Here is an 18,061-nt window from a genome sequence, read left to right on the forward strand (position 1 = left end):
GCCTGGCTGCTTCATAATCTGGCCCCCAGGTCTCAGCCCTACAGATTGCCAGAAGCAATCTTCTAGAAGCATTTTAAATACCGATAATGATTAATATACAACCACCATCATTTGTGTCTTCTATATTTGCCTGGAAATCAGCTTTAATGTAACACGTTGCACAGAGTGGGAAACCATGTTAGCCACAGATATGGCTTTGTGCAGTCAAGTTGCTATTCTGGGTTCCTGAAAGCTATGGGGAGAGCCCAAAAGATGAATTCACTCCACGTATGCATAGATCAACACACGCTCAATGCAAGAGCACATAGAAAACCATTGCTTTTTATATGGACTGTATGCTTTACGGTTCGCTACATAAAAATGCAGCAAGTCTGCATTGTTACACAACACATTGCACCGCACTGCAAGCCACTGCAGAATATCACAATACGTGTTTTGAGATTTATTGGTCAACAAACGCTTTTCCAATTTTGCAGCATTTTAAAAAAGCATTCAGTTAGTACTACACATAATATAAAACACACACCCAAACAACAGGAAGACGTACGTAAAAGCTCCCGAACCACCTGTAAGTTCCCATGACCATATCAGTTTGGCAAAAATACTTACAAAAAAGTTTTATTGTTTAAATGAAAGTAATTAACATTATAAAGGTCTTTAATTTGCACATGCTTATATATTAGCCCTTCAAACTAAAATTTAGAGTGGACCCATGATTAAGACCCAAGTCTGAAATGAAAAAACGATAATTACCTCCCACATACCTTTTATCTCATTTCTAAGGTCATCTTAAGAATCTTAACTACTTAAGGACCAGGCCTATTTCCGACACGTGTTGTTTACAAGTTAAAATCAGTATTTTTTGCTAGAAAATGACATAGCATGCTCATGGAACGGCAACAAACTTTGGTACCTAAAAATTTCCATAGGCGACACTTTAAAATGTTCTAAAGGTTACTAGTTTAGAGGTACAGAGAAGGTCTAGGGCTAGAATTATTGCTCTCACTCTAACGATTGCGGCGATACCTCACATGTGTGGTTAGAATACCGTTTACATATGTGGGCGCGACTTGGGTATGCGTTCGCTTCTGCGCCCGAGCTCGGAGGGATGGGGCACTTTACTTTTTTTTTCTTATTTATTTTACCTTTTATTTTTACACTGTTCCTTTAAAAAATAAAATGTATTATCCCTTTTATTCCTATTACAAGAAATGTAAACATCCCTTGTAATAGAATTAAGCAGGACAGGTCCTCTTTAATGTGAGATCTGGTGTCAAAAAGACCTCAGATCCCACTTTTATACTAAAAGCAAAAAAAAAAGGTCACTTTTTTTCCTCATGAAAAAATGGGCCCTTTGAGACCGTTGGGAGGAAGCGACGTATGACGTCGCTCCAGTCCTCCAAGGCCATAGAGTTGAGTTGGGGGCCATCTTGCCCTCACTCGACTTCCTGCAAAGAAAGGGAGAGGACCGGATCGTTTTCCCCTTTGCCTACAGCTCCAGTAAGCAGAGAAAACAACTGGGAGTGGGGGGGGGGGGGCACCTCTCCCGCCGCCCAAAAAAGTGATCCCGCGGTGAATCCGCCACTGGGACTACTTTAATGAGAAAGAGGACCGCCCGCCCAGTAAAAAAAATACCGGGGTTATGGCAGCTATCTCCTACCATAACCCCGGTATTTAATGTCAAAGTAGCGACGTATAACTGCGGTGGGCGGTCCGGAAGTGGTTAAACCTGAAAACGAAATTATACACTGCAGCTTGCCAGTCCTTAAAGCAGAGCTCCACCCCAAAAGGGGAAGTCCTGTTTGTGTCTGCGTCCCCCCCCCCTCACATTTGGCACTTTTTTTGGGGGAGGGTACCTGGTTTTGACAGGGCACCCACTCCCACTTCCGGCTTTTCTATTTTTTTTTATTCAAGAATACACAGCGCTTCTTTACTCGCCTGTGTGTACAGGCACATTGTACAAAATGGGCTGCATTTAGATCAGTTTGAAAAAAACGCTGTACTAAGCTTTTTCAAGCTGCAGTGTGCAAGAGGCCTTATGGTCATTCCACGTGATCATCTGCTCAAAAACTCAACTCTGAGCCTGGAAAAGGAATATACTTCTGGTGCAAGATTTCTTTCATGTTGGCTCAAGGATGCAGTCCCAACTGATGGTGTGTCCTATGGATGGACAAGGAGTCCCGGTGTGAGAGACCTTCAAAATGAGTGTTAGCCTAGAGAGGATCCATTGTTTTCCTCTCACTGTCCCCTTTCCCCTATTTGTAACTGTAATCGACATATTGTAGATACAAATGTAGATGTATAATTATATATATAATTTCCACTATCAAGTAGATATAGGAGGAGTCCCTTGTAGTGCATTAGCACATCTCTCCCAGCAAGGAGTGTTGTCTCCAAGGGTTAGAAAGGCTGGATTCATCCTTTTTTATGGATAGTGTAGGACCCACTGATAATGGGGTACTTTGATGTAGTGGTGGGCTTGAGCACGATATGGCCATATGGTGGGACCAAATCCCCATTTTTATTTATGGATTGTCTTCATATTTCATAGTCATTTCTTTTGCATGTGTGCGCTATTCTTTTTTAATATTCCTGTCGCTTGGTTCATAGCTGCACCAGCTTTAGAAATACATGTTCAAGGTTTGCTCCCCCAACTTTTTGCTTGTTTAGATGTATAATTAACCCAACCCTAACTTTAGGATCTGGTAGTCCTTCATTAGAAGCAAGGCACTCCAAACAGAACACAATCTTCAACATGTAATAACTGGTAAACTGCATTAGATTACATTTTTGTTCTCAGATTTAGTTATCCTTTCACTATTGTTTTGGCAAACTCACAATCTCAATAAAAGATCATAGGCTCTGGGGGTATAGGCGAGTCTCAGCCAGGGAGCCTAACTTTCTTAGGACATTCATCAATTATACATTACATGGAAAGTTTTAGTCAAGATCAAATCATGTAATACTTGGTTGGCTGCCTAGGATTAAGACTGGGAATAAAGTTAACTAGAAACTTTGAGGTCAAGCTAATTCTCCGACACTGAAAATCTGCTGAACCTCCTTCTTGAAAGGAATGGGTCATAGCAATGGGAGATACAATGCAATTAGAAAAATATATCTTTCAACATAGAGGATGCCCAAATAAATTTCAGGCAGTATGGTCACCTTGGCTTGATCACCGGTTGACTTAATCCTGAATAGAATTAGGTAAATGTAGTAGTCCCATGCTTTGGTTGCTTGCACTTGGACTCAATGTGGTGTGTTTGTATTCTTCCGGTAAAGATAGTACTGATTTGCTTAATACGTACTTTTGTGACATTGTCGGTCTTGACATTAATACCTTGATGTGTTTGTGATAATCTTCTCTGGAATGGTTAAATGTCTTGTTCTTGTTAATTTTTTTCAATAAAGAATTGAGGTAAAAAGAAACTTTGATGTCTGGCCAAACCTTTAAACTGCTTTTGCCTTGCATGTCAACTTGACTGCCCAAGGGCCTGGATCTCAGTGGTGCGCTGGAACACATATCAATAATAATTCCTGGAGTTCAGCTTTGAATATACTGTAACTATAAAAATGCTTTTAGGTGATCACAGTTGGATGACAAAGCCTTTCTCTTTATGCAAATGATGATAGAATTTTGAATATGTGCTTTGAGGGCTCTCTGATTCCATATTCTCACAGCTGCACTCAAATCTTCTATATTTTTAAAGCAGTGTTAAACCCCAAAACAAACACACATTTAATATACCGCAGTTTACCACTCCTAAATCCTAAAATGTGGTGGCTGCATCAGTGTTCTTAATTTAGACTTTTTTTTTCTGTTTATTCTCATCTGGTTAGTAATGCTTACTGTATTAGGGTGTCTCTACTCTGGATGGAGGAGCAATGGAGACACCTTTGGATCATAGCAGTACTGTCAGTCTGGGGAGAGAGCAGTGTTAGATGCACTAGCAGATTGAGGGTGAAATTCTTCCCCCTCCCTAATCACACTGACTATTAAAGGCCAGGTACTCCTTATTTAAACAAAATAATAAATGCACATTTTTTTGAACGTAAAAAAAAAAAAAAAAAAATGTGCATTTCTTTCTTTTTTTGGAGCCTGCAGAGCATTGCACCTTCGATCAGCAGATCACGGGTACACAGACCCACAGGCAGGATAAGAACAGGATGGGCACACAGAGATGGTTACCTTAAAAGGAAGTCTATGACCAATACTCAAAATACCCTCTGGGCCCTTGATCCTTCCCATCTTAATCAAGAGGCTTGCTGCCTACTTGGGAGTATCTACTAAACAATTACCTGCCTGTCTACTTTGCAGACTTAATGATAAGGGAGCAATATACATATACCGTATATACTCGAGTATAAGCCGACCCGAGTATAAGCCGAGGCCCCTACTTTTACCACAAAAAGATGGGAAAAATGATTGACTCGAGTATAAGCCTAGGGTGAGAATGCAGGGCGGCGGGCATGGTGCAGGAGAATGCAGGGCGGCGGGCATGGTACAGGAGAATGCAGGGTACTGGCATGGTACAGGAGAATGCAGGGCGGCGGGCATGGTACAGGAGAATGCAGGGTGACTGGCATGGTGCAGGAGAATGCAGGGTGGCTGGCATGGTGCAGGAGAATGCAGGGTGCCTGGCATGGTGCAGGAGAATGCAGGGTGGCTGGCATGGTGCAGGAGAATGCAGGGTACTGGCATGGTGCAGGAGAATGCAGGGTACTGGCATGGTGCAGGAGAATGCAGGGTACTGGCATGGTGCAGGAGAATGCAGGGTACTGGCATGGTACAGGTGAATGCAGGGTACTGGCATGGTGCAGGAGAATGCAGGGTACTGGCATGGTACAGGAGAATGCAGGGTATTGGCATGGTACAAGAGGATCCGGGGTTGTGGGCATACTACAGGAGATGCAGTGCTGTGGGCATGGTACAGGTGGACCATGCCCGCAGCACTGCATCCCTTGTAGTATGCCCACAGCCCTGCATAATGGCAGGTAGTGCAGCAGTTTCCCTTACCTGTTCCAGAGGCGCCTTCATTTTAAAAATGGTGCCGCCCGGCGCCGACACGTCATTGCGCACGCGCCGCCGCCGCTCGTATACTTTCGGTTATTCCCGTCCTCTCCCGAGCGGCGGCGGCGCGTGCGCAATGACATGTATGCGCCGGGCGGTGCCATTTTTAAAGCTCAACCACGTCGGAGCGGCCAGGAACTTTTTTTTTTTTTTCTTGACTCGAGTAGAAGTCGAGGGGGACGTTTTCAGCACAAAAAAATGTGCTGAAAAACTCGGCTTATACTCGAGTATATACGGTACCTTTTCAACAAGCAGTAGATGGTTTAATCATAACTAATACTAATGAAATATTGGAGCACTATACACGCACATTAATATAATGTTTGCGTTGTATGTAGCTGTATAGGCACCTCAGTGCTTCCATTTTGAAGGACATATATACTATATAAGAATACAAATAGATCATTATACCATCACTGTAAACCACGCACTACTGGTATTCATCCATGTTATCAGTCTATCGACGAAAACTTTGTCTGCTTTATGATCCTGCACTCAATGGAACACTAGTTGGCTCTCTGGTCTCTTAGCCCTGAAGAAGCAAAACCAAGCGAAACGCGTTGGCTGCACAGGGACCATTTCCATCATTCTATATTGAGACCCACCACTTGGTTATCCAATTTGTGTTTTTTTATTTTGTTATGTCATATGTTCAATGTATGTATGTTTATACATGAATTTTTTTATATATGGAAACTCATTAAACATGTGTTTTTTCATCTCATTAGGGCCCTTAAACCCCATCTTTTTTTCTCCTAATTTGTTTGTGTATCACGGGTACAATCTCAGGCTCCAGCAGACTGTCAGTGTACTGAATGACAGGAAGAATTAATGAACTACCTAGAGCACTCATCAGTGCCCTGGTAGTTCATTGAGAACTACAAGCCATCAGCCGCAATGGCCGAAGGTAGCTGTAGTTCTCTCCTATTCACAGGACTCTGTGAACCCTCATCACTGTGTTTTTTTAAATTGTGACAGCAAGTGCGGATAGAAAATCCCTGGCCTGCTGTCTCAACAGGGACTCGGGGAAGCGGGGGCTGCTCATTTAGTAACATTTTACACCCTGGATACGGATGCAACAAGTTCTGAAACATGAAATTATCCTTTCAGCTGATCAATGTAAGCACCCCTGTAAGTGTTGTGCTGGGCATAAAATCTCGGCTGGTTCAGCAGGAACCGGCCGAGATTTAAACCGTGTATGGGAAGGCTGTATGTATCACGTTGATCAACTTGGGTATAACCAGCCTGCTGGATTTTACTTGTGATTATTGCTGACGGTCTTCTCCTGGCAGGGATGGCCAAATTTAGATCCATCTATCGGCGATGGCCATATTTAGATCCATCTATCGGCAGGCTGGCTGTACAGAAGTTGATCTCTCGATAGTCTTCTGAACAACCTGCCTGTTGGGTTTTTGTTGCTCGATCAGTGCCACTGGCTATTGCTGGCAAAACTGACCATTGTATTCTGACAGCGAGGAACTCTTTCTGCTGTCAGAATACAATAGTTCAGCGGGAAGTATTTCCCCATCAAAACCCAGTGTGCTGATGGGGGAATAAAATCAGCAGGTTCAAGGAAAAAGTTCATCATCTTTGGCCTTGCGTAAGAAGGGAAATAACATCACTTCGAAGAGATTTCTTCTTAATTCTTACTGTGTCCCTAAATAGCAACAAAGAGAAATGTGACAGGACACAGACAGCAAAATAGCATTCCAAACTCTATCCAAAAGTAACAAAAAAAATAAAACTTTTGGATATAAATATAAATCTCCCACATCTCTCTGCTCCAGGCGGATGTCAAGCTACTGGCTAAAGTTTTGGCGCGTAGAGTTAACAAAGTCATAACACACATCATTCATGAAGACCAGGCGGGATTTTTGCCCAATAGATCTACGGCCCTTAACTTGCGTCGCCTGTTTGTAGTGATCCAGACGCCGGCGGATAATGCGGGGGAGAGGGCACTGCTGTCATTGGATGCCAATAAGGCATTTGACAGTGTGGAGTGGGGATACCTCTGGGCGACCATGGAATCATTTGGTTTTGGCCCTATATTCCTATCATGGATGAAGTTATTGTATTATCAACCAATGGATATAAATATACTTTTAATCAATTCAATACTGGGCACTTTCACCCCCTTCCTACTCAGGACAATTTTCAGTTTTCAGCCCTGTTGCACTTTGAATGAAAATTGTGCGGTCATGCAACACCGTACCAAAACTACATTTAATGATTTTGTTCACACAAATAGAACTTTCTTTTGGCGGGATTTAATCCCCACTGGGTTTTTTTTTTTTTTTTTGTTAAATAAACAAAAAAAGACTGAAAATTTTGAAAAGAAATGCATTTTTCGATTGTTTCTGTTATAACATTTTGCAAATCAATAATTGTTCTTCATAAAATTAGCCCAAAATGTATTCTGATGCATTTCTTTGGTGAAAATGGCCCCAATCAGTGTATATTATTTAGTCTGCGTGAAAGGTATAGAGTCCACAAACTTTGAAATATATATAAAAAATTGATCGTTTCTGATGAGGATCTAATTTTTGAGGCCCTAAAATGCCAGGACAGTACAAAAAAAACCCAAATTACCCCTTTTTGGAAAGTAGGTAAATTAAAAAAAAAAAAAATAATAATTTCAGTTTTCCTTTTAGATACTGTCACCAGTGCAGTACAGCATCATCATAAAACTGGCATGGCGGTGATCAGGGAAACTGACTGGTGACAGCATGAAGAAAAATAAAAAATTATATACATTTTTTTTAAGATTTTTTTTTTATACACTGTGGCCAGAGCAATATAATGTTACCACAGCATTGTATTGCTCTGGGGAAATGATCAGGATTTATTTTTACACATTATGTTATACTTATAACAGTGCAATACATTTCTTTAACTTCTTCCCATCCATGCTATAGCCAAAAGATGGAACTTTATTTATTTATTTATTCATATTTAAATTATTTATGCACCATTGTATGGTATTTTCATTTGCCTTCTATCAAGCATATGTATTTGCACTTGATTTCACAGCACTGTATGATTCAGATTAGGATGAGTTATTTAATTTATTAATTTACAATTCATTTATTTATTTGCAATATTGCACAGTTTTCACCCACCTACACAAGAATTTTGTCACCAGTCACTTTATATATTCCGATTTGCGCTGTGTCCTTTTTTGTCATTTTTTAGCCAAAAGATGGCTACAGCGTGGACCTTAATTGCCGGGAGGGCATCCATGTATGTTCTTCCGTGCATGATCTTTGTGATCAGCGAGTCTAAGAGACTCGGCTGAACACAGATCAGAGTAAGGGGCCGGTCCCAGCCCCGGTGTTCCGTGAGAATTACCTACCCCGTGAGAATTACCTACCCCTCGTAACTTCCGGCCAGGAACAGCTGAGCAGCGCAGCAGTGCGCATGCTCACAGGGCCGGATACCTAAAGGGACAACAGAGGAGCAGACTAGTGCGCATGCGCACTAGTATGGAAATAGCACAGTGTACCGTTGAAAAAACCTACCCACGCGGCGGTTAAATAAAACAGCGGGGCTGCAATACGAATCATCTCCGCTCGTGTGCCTGTCACTTCCCTGATCTCGGCAAGTAAATATAAAAGCGGCTGGCGTCTCCGTGATTTATGTTTACATACAGCCGCCGCCGCTTTTATATTTAGTTGCCGAGATCAGGGAAGTGACAGGCACACGAGCGGAGATGATTCGTATTGCAGCCCCGCTGTTTTAATGTAAGCGCTGCATTCCATACAGTGCCGTGAACCGGAAGTGACGAGGGGTAGGTAATTCTCACGGGTAGGTAATTCTCACGGAACACCGGCCCCTTACAACGTGATCAGATGTCAGCCAATGACAGCTGATCACGTGATGTAAACAACAGCCAGCGATCAGCTTTTTTTCTCCTCATGCTGTCAGAGTGACATCGTTCCCGAAGAGGAGAAGGGCATCTGTGCCCACCAGCGCCACCTACCAGTGCCCACCAGCGCCAACTATCAGTGCCCACCAGTGCCCCCTATCAGTGCCAATTAGTGCCCCATCATCAGTGCTGCCCATCAGTGTCACCTACCAGTGCCTATTATTGCCCATCAGTGCTACCCATCAGTGCCCATGAGTGCCACCTACCAGTGCCCTTTAGTGCCGCCCATCGGTTCCACCCATCAGTGCCCACCAGTGCCGCCTTATCAGTGCCACCTTATCAGTGCCCATCAGTGTCACCTTATCAGTGCCAATCAGTGCAGCCTATCAGTGCCGCCTCATCAGCGCACATCAATGAAGGAGAAAAATTACCTGTTTGCAAAATTTTATAACAAACTATAAAAAAATTTCAGGCTTCCTTTTTTGTTCAGCAAAAAATAAAAACCCCAGTAGTGATTAAATACCATCAAAAGAAAGCTCTATTTGTTTGGGGAAAAAAAGATAAAAATTTCATTTGGGTACAGTGTTGCATGACCGTGCAATTGTCATTCAAAGAGCTGAAAGCTGAGAATTGGCCTTGGCAGGAAGTGGGTTTAGGTGCCCAGTTGGCAAGTGGTTAAGCAAGCATATTACTGAATGAAACATATTCAATCTGTTTTGTGATTAGCTGTGATTGGTGAAAGCTAATCACATGATACAGATGGGCTGTTATTGGCCCTGTCTGTACCATGTGATCAAATTGACCAATTACAGCTAGCAACACAATTGTACACATTGAATGGCATGAAAGTCATCTATTGTGTACAACTTTCATGTGACCTAATGTGATTTGTCACGGCAGTCACATGGTACTGGCAGCGAGCCGGTACTCTGATCAGTCATCGGCTATGTCCCATGGACACGGCCAGTGACAGATCATGATTCCTGAGAGAATGTCATATGACGTCCACTCAGGATAACAAAACCACCACCTGGTCATCATTTGTCTCTAGGCCGGACATTAAGTGATTGAAATGTTATTAAACCCACAACAGTAAAATCAGTCTGTATTTGCAGTAAAGCATGCTTGTTATACTCACTGTGGAACCTAAGGGGTTAATCCCCCGCATTTATGTAAAAAGGCTGTTTGATCCTGTCTTCTCTGATCCTCCCCTTCTATTACTTCTCCAATCCATCTACTGATAGAACAGAGCCCTAGGAGGCACTTTGCACATGCTCAGTTTGGTGTGTAGTGCTAGAGAAAGTGTTTTTTGGGAGGGTGCATGTGATCAGCACAGGGCCAATCAGCACTGTCCAGACAGAAAGCCAGGGGTCAAGCAGCCCCATAGGACAGTCAGAGGTGAATCAAAACTCCTACAAGCTTTAAAGTGGTTGTAAAGCCTAAACTTTTTTACCTTACTGCATTGCTTGCATTAGGGTAAAAAATATTTAGTTATGTGTCCTGTCCCAAAACTTTTGAACACTTCCAGAAGGTGGGGATCTCGGGACCCCCCCCCCCCCTTTTTACCCGAGCCCTCATTAGATCCAGCGTTGTGCACATCTGCAGCTCTCTTATCCCCTCACTTCCTGTTCTCGCTGGCTGGCACTGGGAGCAAGGCCGAGTCCTGCTGTCTGTATCAATGGAACGAGCATGCACGAGTGCCCCCACTGGAAGCCGCTTCCCACGGGGGCACTGGACAGAGGGGAGGGGCCTGGAGTGTGGGGACCCGAAAAGAGGAGATTCCATCGCACAGATCAGGTAAATATAGACATGTCTGTTATTTTTTTGTTTATTTTTCATTTTACCTTTACAACCACTTTAACCATAGCTTGGCCAGACACTAATATAAGTCATCACACTGCTATATAATGCTGATAGGAAAAGGTATTCAGCAGTTTATATTTACTAAAATAATTGCATTTCCATGTTCTGTGTACTGTGGGAGACCAGATATAGTGAATGCAGGGTCCTGGGTTTAGTAACACTTTAAACAGATATGTGGGCATGTGCTAGGAGTTTGGGTCCTGGGTTTAGTAACACTTTAAACAGATATGTGGGCATGTGCTATGAGTATGGGTCCTGGGTTTAGCAATACTTTAAACAGATATGTGGGCATGTGCTGGGAGTATGGGTCCTCCTGGGTTTAGTAACACTTTAAACAGATATGTGGGCATGTGCTAGGAGTATGGGTCCTTGGTTTAGTAACACTTTAAACAAATATGTGGGCATGTGCTAGGAGTTTGGGTCCTGGGTTTAGTAACACTTTAAACAGATATGTGGGCATGTGCTAGGAGTATGGGTCCTGGGTTTAGTAACACTTTAAACAGATATGTGGGCATATGCTAGGAGTATGGGTCCTCCTGGGTTTAGTAACACTTTAAACAGATATGTGGGCATATGCTAGGAGTATGGGTCCTCCTGGGTTTAGTAACCCTTTAAACAGATATGTGGGCATATGCTAGGAGTATGGGTCCTCGGTTTAGTAACACTTTAAACAGATATGTGGGCATATGCTAGGAGTATGGGTCCTCGGTTTAGTAACACTTTAAACAGATATGTGGGCATGTGCTAGGAGTATGGGTCCAGGGTTTAGTAACACTTTAAACAGATATGTGGGCATGTGCTAGGAGTATGGGTCCTCGGTTTAGTAACACTTTAAACAGATATGTGGGCATGTGCTAGGAGTATGGGTCCTTGGTTTAGTAACACTTTAAACAGATATGTGGGCATATGCTAGGAGTATGGGTCCTCCTGGGTTTAGTAACACTTTAAACAGATATGTGGGCATATGCTAGGAGTATGGGTCCTCCTGGGTTTAGTAACACTTTAAACAGATATGTGGGCATATGCTAGGAGTATGGGTCCTCCTGAGTTTAGTAACACTTTAAACAGATATGTGGGCATGTGCTAGGAGTATGGGTCCTCCTGGGTTTAGTAACACTTTAAACAGATATGTGGGCATGTGCTAGGAGTATGGGTCCTCCTGGGTTTAGTAACACTTTAAGGCCAAGGTGTGACAACAGCAAGAAAAACAGCCATCAGGCAGCTTCTAACTTTTCATTTTTTAGGACAAATTAGAAATTTAAAAAATCGAATGTCTGATGGGAGGCTGTAAAAGCAAAACTACCCCCCCCCTCCTCTACAGCCAAGGAAGCTGCCATATTAGGCTCTGATCTGCAGGTGCCAAGGTATGGCACATGTAATCAGTTATGACACCAGCCATTTAATAGATTATCAGTTCAGCTGCGAGAACAAGAAGCTGTGACAGTTGTGTTTGGCATGACTTGAATGTAACTGTTTTGTGAAACCGTTAAATCGAAGAGTTTACTTCCGTTAAATAAAACTCATCATCAGCAGACAATGACCAATGCAATCTGCATGATTATTTTTTCACTTATCACCTGCTATAGGAATGAGTCATCGGCGGAAATAAAAGCAGCTGACATGCCACTAGGCATTATAAAATGGTTACAAGTGTACAAAAAGTGTCCCTGATTTCAAGGAGGAAGTTCTGCAAAGAATTCAGTATAAGCAACAATAGAATATACAGATTACAAATAAAGGGAAGTCCAGATGTTAAAATCAAATACCCACACAGGAAATGCACAGTTGGACGGAAGAGTCGTAATGCAAATACAATTGCAGTGTATGAAAATGGTTTACTGCCAACAAAGACAGTGTATTCATTGTCACACCCTGATCAGATCTCTAGCCCTGATTCACACCTGAGCGTGTTCTACCTTGATGCACAAAGCTCCAAAATGCTCAACAACTAATACCCCATGCTTTTCAACTGTGCAAATTTACACATAAGCGCTCACACGCTTGTAACTCAATGCCCAGGGCTCACAAAGGTACAGGGGCTACATTTCAAGCAGAATTGGACATTTTTAAGACTTCAATGGACTTGCCTAAAAAACCAAACACTGAAAATTTGAGTTTTTCAAGCCTAAAACCACTATCTCCTCCTAGTGACTCAAGCCTGAATACTCCTAAAAAATCCCACATAGGTGTGTGCAGCCTATTAAATTAGGGTGTGCACCCCAAAGCTCAAACACACGTGTTTGTGTGTGTCTACATATATATGACCCCAGCACCAGTGGTGTATTTTGGTTTTGTGGTGCCCTAGGCAAGACTAAAATTGGGCACCCCCTCCTATGTAAATTTGCCCCACTCCTTTTTTATCGGATGTGACTCATCCAAAACTGAAGGACTACAAGTCCCAGCATGAACCCTTGAGATCTCACAAGAGGGGGGGTGAGAGGGGGTGGGAGAGAGAGAGAGGGAGTGGGTGAGGGAGGGAGGGAGGGGGAAAGAGGAGGGATGAGAGGGGGTGAGGGGGATGAAAGAGAGGGGGGAGAGAGAGAGGGGTGATGAGAGAGAGAGAGAGAGGGGGATAAGAGAGAGAGTGAGAGGGGGGGTGAGAGAGAGGGGGATGATAGAGAGAGGGGGGTGAGAGAGAGAGGGGGTGAGAGAGAGGGGGTGAGAGAGAGAGGGGGGGATCAAAGAGTGAGAGAGGGTATGAGAGAGAGGGGGATAAGAGAGAGAGTGAGAGGGGGGTGAGAGAGAGAGAGAGAGAGAGAGAGAGAGAGGGGGATGAGAGAGAGAGAGGGGGATGATAGAGAGAGGGGGGTGAGAGAGAGAGTGGGGTGAGAGAGGGGATGAGACAGAGAGAGAGGGGGGGTTGAGAGAGAGAGAGGGGGGGGGTAGAGAGAAAGAGAGAGAGGGGGCAATGGGAGAGAAAAAGAGAGGGGGTGAGAGAGAGAGGGAGAGAGAGAGAGAGGAGGGGTGAGAGAGAAAGAGAGAGGGGGGAGTGAGAGAGGAGGGGAGTGAGAGAGAGAGTGGGGTGGTGAGAGAGAGAGTGGGGTGGTGAGAGTGGGGTGGTGAGAGAGGCGGCTCTAGCAACCAGTGGCCAATAAAGTCTGCCCCCTTGCAAAGTGCCGCCCTAGGCCTGGGCCTTGTTGGCCTAGGCCAAAATACAGCACTGCCCAGCACATATATCTCCCTGCTGGCACATTGAAAGGCAAGTGCCTAAAGACTTCTCTTATGGCAGAGCCAGTAAGAGAGAGATTTTTGCCATCTTCCTGCCAGCACAAAAAGTGATAATGTTAATGTACATGGGGTGATTAGGGTGTGCCCAGGCACACCTGGCACACCCTGTGCGCACGCCTATGAAACCCCACAAAACAAAAAACTCATGAACAGTGCTCCACAGTCACCTGTAGACACTCCCGCTCAGGTGTAAATGCAGCCTTAGTGCTGGTTCACACTGGTGCGATGCAGGAACCCTGCGAATCCACATTGCACCGGACTTGCAGGCAGTTCACACTGCCATATGCAAACTGCTGGTAGTGTCAATGCAAAGTTAATGACACCCACAGATTAGTTTGCATATTGCAGTGCAAACTGTCAATTCGGACAGGAATTGGATCGCACAGGTGTGAACACTCATGCGATCCGACCAAAAAAAAGGGTCCTGCACAACTTCGGTCCAAATACGATGCAAATTCAGCCATACAATCAGATATAATCTGTATGGCTGAATTCGCATCGCACAGACATCGCATGTGATTTGCAGAGCAGTGCAAATCACATGCGATGTCTGACATCGCTATAGTGTGAACCGCACCTAAAGTGAGAATCAAGTTGCCCAAAAAACATTACCCACAAACCCTTGCTAGCCTGAATACTAAAAATGTAAAGCTTAACCCCAGGCACAAAAACTTTAAACAAAATATATTACTTAATAGCTACAAAGCATATAAATCCTCATTGGGGTTGAATTACTAAAACCGGAGACAAAAATCTGGTGCAGCTGTGCATGGTAGCCAATAAGCTTTTTTGCACTCAACGTTTTTTTTTAAGCGCTCCCAATAAAAGGCTACAGGGCACAAAACATGCGATTATGACCCAAAAAAAGCTTGTGTACTTTTGTAGCATGACATTACAGGAGTCAAACAACACAATGCTCAGCTGTGATCGGGACCATTGAGAATAATGGGAATTCTTCATCTAGAGCAGGGATTTCCAAACGACGGCCCTCTAGTTGTTGCGTTACTACATGTCCCATGAGACATTGTAAAACTCTAACATTCACAGACATGACCAGGCATGATGGGAATTGTAGTTCCTGAACAACTGGCCATAGTTTGGAGATCCCTGATCTAGAGCGTTGTTGTGCTCTAGGAATCGCATGACAACTGTGAAAAGAGCCTAAAGTCTATGGGGCCAAAAATGCATGATTCTGCCCCAAAGAAGCCCACTGACTTTTTCACCCTGGATGCTCTGCCCATCTGCTGAGCACTTTTCCTATACCAACACAGCTCCTCCTTCTCACAGTTGACATCCCATTCTTTTAGCCTAGATTCACACATGAAGAGATCCCTGCGTGTTTTCTGCACTGCAATCACACTAATTTTGCGATACACTGTGGGTGTCAATACACAGTTACCGACACCCCAAACACATCACAAGCGCAGGGCAGTTTTCTTGCACTGGATCGCATGGTACAAAAATGACCATACAATTTTGTTGTGGCGCAGCTGCAAAAAGGGTACCAGCACTTCTTTGGTGTGATGGGAAAATGAATGGACTCACACTGCACCACACTGAGGTGCATGTGAATTGAATGGGAATGCGGTGCGGGTCCTGCACGATTCACATGAGAATTATGGTGTGACCGGGGCTTACACACAGCCACGATCTGCACGGTGTGTAGCTGGCTACTGCAGCTACACTGCCAGTCCAATAAGGTAATATCACAGGTCAGAACTGCAACATAGCAGCCAGCTACACAGCATGGATATGTATAAAGGAATGTGATTTTAGGTGCGTAGTGTGGGGAGGCGGAGCTGTGTGCTGTGCTGGGATGGCAAAGGAGCTCTGCTAAGTGCCCTGCCAGCAGTGATCCCTGTCCTCTTCCTTGCCAGCGGTGTCAACCTGTACTCTGCCCACCAATTCCTGTACAATCTACTGCTGACCTTCCATCCTTTGCCCTGATGACCCCCTGTACATTGCTCCAAAAGTCCCATAGCCTCTGTTCACTGCCCTACAAACTGCCAACCCCATCCTCTGCCCCCTGACATTGTTTATTGCACCCCCACATCCGACAGGCTAGATCTGATCCTGCTGTACAGTGTGATCAGATGGAAGTAGCAGTGTATACACTGTACAGTGATTGGCGGTAGTAGTAGCAGTGTATATACTGTACAGTGTGATCAGATTGTAGTAGCAGTATATATATATACATACATAGATACTGTACAGTGATCAGATGGTAGTAGCAGTATATAGATGGCAGTGTATATATATATATATATACTGTACAGTGATCAGATGGTGATGGCAGTATACAGATAGTAGTGTATAGATATACAGTACAGTGATCAGATGGTGATGGCAGTATATAGATAGCAATATATATATTGTACAGTGATCAGATGATGATGATGATGGCAGTATATAGATAGCGGTGTATATATATATATATATATATATATATATATATCTCGTACAGTGATAACATGGTGGTGGCAGTGTATATAGGTGGCAGTGTATATATATATATATATATATATATATATTGTACAGTGATCAGGTGATGGCTGGCAGTGTATATGTATATATATATATACACTGTACAGGGATGAGATGATGATGGCAGTGTATAGTTGGCAGTGTGTATATATATATATATATACTGTACAGTGATCAGATGATGATGGCAGTATATATAAATATATATATTGCAGTGATCAGATGATGATGGCAGTACATGGATGTCAGTGTATATATATATATATATATATATATATATATATATATATATATATATATATATATATATATATATATTGTACAGTGACGAGATGGTGATGGAAGTATATAGATGGCAGTGTATATATATATAATGTACAGTGATGAGATGATGATGGCAGTATTTAGATGGCAGTGTGTATATATACTGTACAGTGATGAGATGGTGATGGCAGTATATAGATGGCAGTGTGTGTATATATATATATATATATATATATATATATACTGTACAGTGATGAGATGGTGATGACAGTATATAGATGGCAGTGTATATATATATATATATATATATATATACTGTACAGTGATGAGATGGTGATGACAGTGTATATAGACGAAGCCCAGTGATCAGCTGGTATTAGTGTCTGGTAGGGTGTAGCACTGACCGTATGATGGCAGTGTATATATATATATATACTGTGTACAGTGATGAGATGGTGATGTCAGTGTATATATATATATACTGTACAGTGATGAGATGTCAGTGTATAGACGATGCCCAGTGATGAGCTGGTATTAGTGTCTGGTAGGGTGTAGCACTGACCGTATGACAGTGATGTGGAATCGCTCCTCCTCCAGGAACCTCCAGGCCCCGGGCAGGAACTCCTTACACCATCGGTACGCCTTGCGCCTTGTCCGGGGGTCGGGTTCGTCCTCGGGCGCTCTGCAGTTCTCTTCTTTCTCATGATTCTCCACCACCCCCGGCTCCCCGATCCTCTGCCCGCTCACCACTCCTCCGGCTGTACTGATCAATAAGCCCAGAGAATCGGGCAGCTCATCCCCGCAGGAGAATTTGGTCTTCATAATAGGAAGAATGAACAGAAGGCACGAGGATTGCTGTGTGCGGAGGGAAGGAAGGAAGTGTTCTTATTTATTATTATTATTACAAGTATAGAATAATCCGTTACTAATGGATACAATGTCTCCTCTCCTCACACGGTCAGATCTCGTCTGCTCTCCCAGTCATGGATTCGGCTTTATATGTATTCACACAACGTCACAAAGGCTGAGGGGTGTGAGGCCCCGCCCAGTACTGAGCTGTGATAGGAGGAGGCGGTGTGGATGGTCTGGATGCTGAGCTGAGATGGTTTCCCTGGAGACATGTATGGCCACCTCTGCTATTCACCACTGACAAGGCTGCTGCAGTTGCTATAGTAACAGGCCTGTGATTGGCAAGAATCGGGGTGTATTCTCTAACTATCAGGGAGTGAGGAAAGAAGGTATAGCAAAATCCTTTCTTGTATGTAAAGAGGCCTGGGCTAGAGGGA

The 18,061-nt window shown here is 43.5% G+C and overlaps 1 protein-coding gene across 2 annotated transcripts in view; it reads right to left on the minus strand.

Annotated features, from left to right (window-relative positions):
* CHKA (choline kinase alpha) overlaps nt 1–17,760 on the minus strand; it is a 51,089-nt gene extending 33,329 nt beyond the window's left edge. For both annotated transcript variants that reach the window (XM_082269645.1, XM_082269644.1), the window contains exon 1: nt 17,338–17,760. In XM_082269645.1, coding sequence (XP_082125771.1) covers nt 17,338–17,597 — 260 coding nt within the window. In that variant the 5' untranslated portion in view covers nt 17,598–17,760. The remainder of the gene's footprint in view (nt 1–17,337) is intronic.
* Nucleotides 17,761–18,061: the final 301 nt, after the last annotated feature.

The sequence above is a fragment of the Pelophylax lessonae genome (assembly GCF_965119305.1).
Source record: "Pelophylax lessonae genome assembly, chromosome: 10".
NCBI classification, from domain to species: Eukaryota; Metazoa; Chordata; class Amphibia; order Anura; family Ranidae; genus Pelophylax; species Pelophylax lessonae.